Source organism: Pongo abelii, chromosome 9, assembly GCF_028885655.2.
Source record: "Pongo abelii isolate AG06213 chromosome 9, NHGRI_mPonAbe1-v2.0_pri, whole genome shotgun sequence".
In the NCBI taxonomy this organism is placed as follows: Eukaryota; Metazoa; Chordata; class Mammalia; order Primates; family Hominidae; genus Pongo; species Pongo abelii.
In genome coordinates, this window is record NC_071994.2 from 71964782 (window position 1) to 71974137 (window position 9356).

General features: G+C 37.1%; 1 protein-coding gene across 2 annotated transcripts; it reads right to left on the reverse strand.

Moving 5' to 3' along the window:
* Positions 1 to 1572: 1572 nt before the first annotated feature.
* On the reverse strand, positions 1573 to 8712 carry LOC100436684 (olfactory receptor 51B6). Of its 2 annotated transcripts, XM_024254785.1 has the most exons (2): positions 8698 to 8712; positions 1573 to 2496 (listed from the first exon to the last, which is right to left on the reverse strand). In XM_024254785.1, the coding sequence occupies exons 1-2, from the start codon at positions 8710 to 8712 to the stop codon at positions 1573 to 1575; spliced, it is 939 nt and encodes a 312-aa protein (XP_024110553.1). The 2 variants fall into 2 exon arrangements, with proteins under 2 accessions (XP_024110553.1, XP_002822169.1); XM_002822123.1 differs by lacking the exon at positions 8698 to 8712 and having other exon boundaries at positions 1573 to 2511.
* Between the last annotated feature and the right edge of the window lie 644 nt (positions 8713 to 9356).

Sequence of the window (9356 nt, forward strand, 5' to 3'; positions counted from 1 at the left end):
AGAAAGGCAAATTTCACACATACTACAGATAGACACACAGCCAAGTTGAGTAAAACAAACAAAATCTTTTGGTCTAATCAGATAAAGATCATTTACTAGCCTGGAAACTATTGTAAAGATATTATTTTATTTTTGTTTTCTCCGTGTTATTTATACATCCCAAGAATTCTAAAAAATCCCCACCTTTCTGTGATGAAGAGTAGGTGGGCAGCCATAGATCACTGAGTGTCAGTATGACAGAGGCCAGAGATGAGGGACATCCAGCTGACTGGTCACTGGGTGGCCCCTTGTGTAGTCCAAGCACATCATACCCTGTATTTTGATCAAAAGAATATCTTTTAAAATTAATTTAAAACTTATCATTTGAGTCATGCATACTGGCTCTTCACCTGGCCATAGGACCACAAACCCCCTCTTCTCATGCCTAGACTCTGAACAGAATCAACTTTGAAAAGTATTTGGAGCCAGAAAAGGCCATTTTATCTTCTAGTTATGAGCATTGCCTCTGTCTCTCCCTTCCTCCCCACCCTCCACATATGACCAACTGATTGTTTTTCAACTCTGCTATTTTGCACATGCCAGACACCCCTATCTAGTCTTATCTCTGATCTACCCCTAAACCAGACCTCTCATACCACTTTATGAAAATGCATCTCTCTGTTCAGTAGTAACTGGAATTAACTATCAAGACAATGGTCATCTGAATTAGAAATTATATCTCTGTTTTCAAATTATTATCAATATTATTTGATAAATGTTAACCAAAGTTTTAACTGAGCACATTTCTCATAGAGATACTTTCCCTAGACTCATCATTTTGAATTGAGGGAAATGGTTTACTCTCATTGAAGAAAGTAATTGAGGGAAATGGCTTACTCTCATTAAAGAAAGTCTCATTTCTTCATGTGCAATTTTCTAGAAACAGCAGCCAGCTCCATATAAGCAAGAGAACTGGATGTATGTCTGAGGTCAAAAATGCCTTATTCCTATGTATAACAGGACTAATATATGCAGGCCATATGGAGAGCAATGGGCATTGACTGAAATACGGATGACCCAAAACATAGACCCAAGAATTATATATATAATTGGTTCATATATATATATATATATATTTTATATAATATATAAACACACACAGATACATACACTATTATATATTAAATAAATATTAAGTATATATAATAGTGTATATTATATATTAAATATATATAATAGTGTATGGGTATGTATCTGTGTGTGTATATGTGTGTACGTGTGTAAGTATGTATGTATGTATATGGTGCCAGCCATAGGCTAATCAAACAATGTGAGTTAAATTACCTGAGAAAACAATATCAGTTGAGCACTGAGATATGTGCTTAGTGTTGTGCATATATCTTATACAAATCAGCAATAGACAGGCAGGGTAAAATAATGTTCTAAGTAGCAGAGGGATTGATTGATTTCCACTGAAATGCTGAGGGATTGATTAGTTCTCATTGAAATGACTTTCCCTAGTTACTTATGCGAGCAACATTGTCACCCTGTCCAGGTTCCCTGAATTATTCCTCAGAGACCAGTGAAACAATGTCATGCTCTAGAGTGAGGCAGAGAGAATAAGCGAAGTATGCCACTCTGAATCTGCTTAGTTTTAATGCTATAGATAAATGGGTTCATAAAAGGTGGGAAAAGGAAGTAGATGTAGCTCATTGTGATGTGAACGACATGAGGAACATGCTTTCCAAACCTATGAATAAATGTCAGACAAACTACAGTGACATAGAAGACCAGGATGCAGCAGATATGAGAGACACATGTGTTGAGGGCCTTGGCCCTTTCTTCTCCAGAACCAATGCCCATGACAGTCTTGAGAATCAAAATGTAGGAGAAAAACATGATGAGAAAGTCCAACAAGACCATTGCAAATAAAACTACAACTGGATAGAGATGGTTGAAGGTGATGTCAACACAGGCTAGCTTGATGACATCTTGGTGTAGACAGAAAGCATGGGAGAGTACATGGGATCGACAATAGGGAAACCAGTGTAGGCGAACAACTATTGGCATAATGGACAGACCAGCCCTTGTCAATACCCCTACACCAATCTTCATTACCTGGGTGTTGGTCAGGATAGAGGTATATCTTAAGGGGTTGTGGATGGCAATGAAACGGTCATAAGCCATGGCAAGCAAGACACCTGACTCCATGACAGAAAGAGTATGGATAAAATAGGCCTGAGAGAAGCAGGCTCCATGGCCAATCTCCCTGTGATCTAACCACAGAACACCTAGCACTGTGGGCATTGTGGTCAATGTCACTCCGAGGTCTGTAGCTGCCAACATAGCTAAGAAATAGTACATGGGCTCATGGAGGTTATGATCATTCCTGATGAGAAAGAGAAGAGTGCCATTGCCAAGAAGTATGGAGATGTAGGCTACCAATAATGGGATGAGTATCCAGTGATGTGCTTTCTCCATGCCTGGGAAGCCAGTAAGCTGGAAGGTGGAAGCAGACTTATTGAGCCCCATTGCCAGCTTTGCAAAGAGGTAAATATTTACTCCAGGTAAAGCAATAGTAATCAGTTGTATGAAAGTTGCTCCTTGAGAATTCTACCAGTTCATAAGATGTTCACCAGTTCTGACTTTCAGTGACAGCAAGGATGATAATTTAGTCATTCCTGGGAGATCCTAGGTATGGGAAAATAGAATGTATAAAGAAGATATTATTTAGGGTTTACTCTATCTAAGATTATTGGATAATACGTTGGGGATACAGCTATTCATGCAGAATAAATGTTGTTAAATTCATTGTAAATCATATAACCCAGAAAATAAAAACAAAATGAAAGAAGAAATCACTATATTTGAATAGTGCTGTAATGGCCTGAAACTTACAGGTCACTTTTCATGGTGCTCTTCATCCTGACTGGTGGTACTATAGGGTGGATGTAAAGGTTTCCCAGACTATGTGAGACCTAAAAGATCAGTAGAAAAATGGTTCTAAGCACTATTGGAAAAGAAGATATAAACGTTATATGGAAAAACAAATACACAAGTAAGAAATATATGAACAAATACAATAAAATAGTAAATTTCAGAGATTGACTTTTCTTCAATATGCCTGGAGGGAAAATTCAAATGATGAAGCTCCAGAGACTTCTGGGTAGTTAGAAAATGACATAAGAGTGACTTATCTGTGTGTGTTTCCAAAGCACATAGAACTCTATGTTGCCCAGCTTTATAACCCTAGTTATTGATATGCTGCTTCAAAGAATTCAAATTTTCATAATATAAATTGAAGAATAAGCAGTAAAATGTGGATTTGATGATAAGCATTTGAAGGCACTAATTGATAATAGCACCAAACTACTGTTGTATATCACCCACTTGGTGATGCAAAAATAAAAATGGGTAATTTAGGCAAGATCAAGGAGAATTTTTTTTTAAAACTATGGAATCTGATGGGATTTGACAAAAGTGAGAAGGCTCTGTGACTCATTAGAATTCTAAGATTTCAGCTGGTGCAGGCAGCCAACCTCTGAGAATACATAAATTGTGGCATGAGCCAGAGAAAACAGGCCCACCTTCTCTTATGGTTGGTTTGGACTCTACATCTCATATACTATTGAAAGAGCATATTGATGTAAATTTATGCATGGCTTACAAGACCTCTTTCTGTCCGTGAAAAAAATGCATCCAAGATTACTGGACTTTCATCTTCAGAAGAATTTTTTAAAGTTTCAGCTCTGCTCTTTCTAACAATAATAATCTTGGGAAAGTCATTTAATCTTGAGATTTGGTTACATAACCTGTAAACACTACTAGTGATTTCTGTCTTCTCAGTCATTCTCCTGACACAAAGTACGGGGAAATATTTTGTAAAGAGTGGATAATTTTTTTATTTTTGTGTTTTTTTTATTGTTTCAGAGAAGCACCTCCTTTCTCTTTCTCTAGTGAGTACATGTCAGGATTATTCACTCAGAGGTGTGTCAAATGATTTCATTTTTTTCATGGAAGCCTTGGGAACAGATATAAGATGATGATGGGGTTTTTAGGAGCCTGTGTTTGACTTTAAATAAAAATATTAAACTATAGTTTCTCTAATCAGCAGATAAAAGGTGATGTGTCTGGGTGGGAAAGGGAAAGGAGAAAAGATTGATGTACCAGTATGGGAACTTCTGACATAGCTAAAAGTAACATTGAGCCTGGGGCATTGGGACTGAGGGAAGTAGAGGGGAAAGCAACTCTGTCCTCAAAAAGTGAGAAAAGGAGGTATTATTGCTCAATCTGCCTGCCAGTGAAAGGTTCAGACAATACTCAGCTTATGCAGGATTAAAGAAGCAGGTATGGCAAATAAAAATTGTACATAAGGTATATAACTTATTGTTTTATTATAGATATTCATTGTTAAATGATTACCATAATCAAACTGATTAACATATCTATCACCTCACATAATAACTTTAATTTTTTTGGTAGTAAAAATATGTGAGGTCTGCTTTCTTAGCAAATTTTAAATATACCTAAATAAAGCTGGGAGGGAAAAGATAATACAGAACATTAATCTAGTTAATTGTGTTATATTACTACTAAATAAACATATAATTGATAAATAAATTAAAAAAAAATACAGGAGTAGGAATACCAGATAGGGAAAATAAAGCTGAGAAACAAATGTATGGAACAAATAATTGTTGAATTTCTACCGTGTGTCAAGTATTGGACTGGGGCATTATATACACCTCAGTTTTTGGGTAGAATCCTTAAAATAGCTGTTTGTCTTGTCTGTTTTCATATTGAAAACTGAGTGCTTTCACTCGATTCACTCAGTTGCTTTTGTGGTACATGAGATGATCTGTGAGTTTCAGAGGGGATAAAAATCTAAAACCTTTGCCTCATCCCTACAGCCATTCACCCTCTTCCAGGGTCTCTGTCATAGAATAGACTTGAGTTTTTATTAATGAGAAACTAATTCTCAAAGTCTCAAACTCTGCCGCATAAACTGATGGCTCTATGCAGACACCTCAGCAGGAGCCCATTCAGATGTTAACTTTCATATATTCTCTCACCTTCCCTTTGGCTTTTTTCCTTCACTTTTCCTGACACTCTTTTCTGTCTCGAGCACTTAATCTCTCCATCCTTTTTTTACCCCCTTACGTTTGGCTATTATCCCTTCTGTGATGGTTAATATTGAGTGCAAACTTGATTGGATTGAAGGATGCAAAGTATTGTTCCTGGGTGTGCTGTAAGGGTGTTGCCAAAGGAGATTAACATTTGAGTCAGTAGACTGGGAGAGGCAGACCCACCCACCCTCCGTCTGGGTGGGTACTATCTAATCAGCTGCCAGTGCGACTAGAAGAAAGCAGGCAAAAGAAGATGAAGAGTAGTGGATGCCTATTACACAATATAAACTTTTCCAGGTGCTAAAGTCACACAGCTATGTGAATCTCTACCCCTGATCCAGAGGCACACATAACCCAAGCTCCGTCCAAGCTTAATTTTGAATTGGTTTATTAGTCATATGGTCAGATAGTGACCTTTTTTTCTAGAAAGTATATGAACCTCTGATGATTACAGAGGTATACCTCCTCAAGAATTTGGAAGAGTTGATGCTATATTTGGCACTTATCTGGACTTCTAGGGTAAAAGACATGGGGTTGGGGGCAGGGGGACTCTCAGGGTTAGAATAGAAGCCAGAGAGATTAAAGAATCAGTCAGGTGGAGAGAAATGACTACAACCCCATAATTCATTCCTGAGTCAACACCCATGCTCTGGTTTGTTCCTAGAATTGCTTGCCTTATGCGTTCCAGAATGTATCCTTCACTTTTTTACATTTGAAGAGGTAACTCTCAAACCAAGTTTTAGAGATGTCAGGGAGTCTTTAGGACCCATGCCTACTATATATATCTACTCTTAGCAGAAAACACTATTACTTTTCTCTTGCTAAGAAATCAGCTTCGATTTCCCTGTCTTTCTTTGCCTTGGTTCCTGCAATGAGATCTTACAAAGGAGATTCATTAAATACCCTCACTGACCTGAAACTTTGTTCCCTTCCATTCTTCAGTTCCATAGTCATGTATCTCACATCTTTAGCCGTATGAAAGATTTGGGCATCATCTTTTCAGAATCTGCACATGAGCCTGGCTGGTAGGAACATTTATTTTAGAAGCTCCTCCCCAGAGACCATTCCTGATTTAGATAATTATTGTTCTTCCCTCCCTCCCTCTTGTGCTCCCTCTTCTGCTCCCTCCCTCCTTCCCTCTTCTGCTCCGTCCCTCCCTCCCTCTTCTGCTCCCTCTCTTCCCTCTCTCCCTACCTCCTTCCTTCCATCTTTTTCTCTATTATTTGTGCCCTCAGCCTTGTGGGTATTGGGCTTTGAACAGCACAACCCAAGGTCTCTGTCTCTGTCCTGGCTTTTACTGGAGGTTTTCCTCTGTTGGAAGTTGAATATTTTGTCTACATTGTGGCTTTGGCTCTTGCTGTGCTACTTTGGAATTATTTTATCTCATTGCATTTCATAGTCCTTACCTGTAAAACGCATATAATAATTGCCATCACATAAAGTTATTTTGTGGTGTGATTTAAAGAGAAAGCACTTGAAATGTTACTTAACATTTAATAAACAACTCATGTCAAATATTGTCGTCTCTGTCATAACCAATTAAACTTATTTTAATTATTTGCATTTTGGATTATCTTCCCTTATTGCACAGTGAACTGTGTGAGAAACAGACTCTATCTTTCATAATTTTATGGCACATAGATGTTCAAGTGATTAAACCATCGAATCAATGTTATATTCCCCAATTTCTCCTATTGGAGATAGATGATCTTACAGGCAATTTAATATTTCTCTGATTGATAGAGAGCAATTTTCACTTCCAAATTAAACCACTATCTCATGAACACTATTCTGCTTAGCAAATAGATTTTTTAAACATCTGTAAGTAGTAGTACAGATGTATGTATAAAGGATATACAATGAACACACAAATACATTATTTTTCTCATTCAGCAAATGGTGAGATTTAATTTAATGGTTGATAAATTAAATTAAATATTTGATTACTGATACAATGATGATGAAAAGACTATTGAGAAAGTATATTACAGAGAGCAGAAAGGGCTTCAATGAACCTCTTGTTATTTAGTAAAAAAAATTATTAAGGTTAATTTACATAAAGAAATGTGAACACATCATAAAGGTCTAGCTCAATGAATTTGTTGCAGAATAAGTTCACTCACATAGTTGCCACCCAGAACAAGAGCTAGAACTTTACCAATACCTCAAAAATTCCTTTGCACTCCTTTCAAGTTCACCTTCCAGATTAGTTTTATTAAGTTGTCACCTTTATGTAAGTGGAATTATAGTCTTAATTCTATGCTCATCATTATGTTTTTGAGAAATACCTGTGTATTTTTATGTAATAGTAGTTTGTTCATTTTCATTCCTATATGATATTCCCGTTGTATGAATATACCCCATACTTACCCTGGTGCTCTTGATAGTTAACAGTAATAGTTGGGGCTGTCACAGAATGCTACTTAGATAATTCTGCTACATGTTTATTTGATTGTTGGTTTTTGTGCGTATACATATGAATTTCTATTAGGTCTCATCATAGGAATACAATTCCTTTGATAAACATATGCTTATCTACAGTAGATACTATCAAATACTTTCTAAAATGATAATTTGTTAAAAATATATTCCACTAACAGTTCACAAGAGTTTCAGCTGGTTTACATCTTTAACAACACTAGGTGTTTTGGGGTTTTTTAAGAAGCGATTCTACTGCGCGTGTACTGGTATCTCATTGTAATTTTGATTTGCATTTCCTTGATAATGAATAACAGTGCACACATTTTCATATATTTATTGATCACTGGCCTCCTTTGTAAAGTACCTTTTCAGCCTTTTACCCATTTCAGAAAACAAGTAGATTGTCTATTATTCTCTTATTGATTTTGGGGTTTTATTTATAAATTATTGATATAACTCTTGTGCCAGATATAACTATAGCACATTTACAACTTATACCTGACATTTGTATTCTCTTAATAATTTTCACAAAAATAAGTTTTTAATTTCTATTCAGATTTATTTATGATTTTTATTTGTGTGTAATAGTTAAGGCATCTTAAATCCTAAATAAATGAATAAAAATCACTCTGTTACCTTATAATATCTTTATTTAACTGTTCACTATAAATTGAATTTTGCCTATGGTATGAGGGTGGGGATCAAAAATTTTCATGCCCAGATTAGTTTTGTGCCTTTGATTAGCCTCCATTATTTTTTGCTCCCAGAATGACCCTGGAAATCACAGCCATAGCTGGATCCACCCTCTTGCACCGTTTCACATAGTTACAACATTATCTTGTTAGCAGAAACAGGCATGGTATCACCTGTGTGATGATATATTTTATAGTAGCTCCCTATCCAGAACATTTATATTCTTGTTAAACAACCAAATGTATGCATTCACAGATAACCAAGCCATGTGATAATTGACTTTGTTCCTGACACAGGCTGGGCTGTCCAGAAGTAGATACTGACACTTTTTAAAGTAAAATGTATTTACTAGAAAGCAGTACCTTTGAAAGAAAGAAAGAGGAGGTAGGATTGGTCAGAGGAAGAAATCAAACTGAGATACAGGCTGGCAAAGGCTTGACCAATCTAGGAGAAAGCTCTGGAGCAAGTATTACCCAACAATATTACCCCACATTCGGGGAAATGGCCAGGTTTTCAAAACCCTGACTTACTTAGTCATCAGATGTGAGTTGCCCCAGGGAGGTCTTGGCTTTGGGCAAAGTGGTTCTGTGCAGCTGAGGGTCCTGTATGAGCTGAGAGTTGAAGACTGTCTGCTGACCACATTCCCAGAGCAAGGCAGGAAGTCTTTCTCTCTCTCTCTCTTTTTTTTTTTTGTAAGAGTCTCGCTTTTTCGCCAAGGCTGGAGTGCAGTGATGTAATCTTGGCTCACTGGAACTTCCGCCTCCCGGGTTCAAGCAATTCTCCTGCCTCAGCCTCCTGAGTAGCTGGGATTACAGGCGCCCGCCACCATGCCTGGCTAATTTTTGTATTTTTAGTAGAGACGGGGTTTCGCCATGTTGGCCAGGCTGGTCTCAAACTCCTGACCTCAGATGATCCACCTGCCTCACCCCCCAAAGTGCTAGGATTACAGGCTTGAGGCACTGTGCCCGACCAGAAAGTCTTTCTCTAAAGGGGATTATGGACTACATATCTCATGTCTGCAACAATTTCTTTGTTAATATCTTATATTTGGAGGCCATTTTCCAAGACCTTTCAGATTGATATATCCAATCTAATTTCAGTTCTCATCACTTACAGGCCAATGAACATATTATCCAG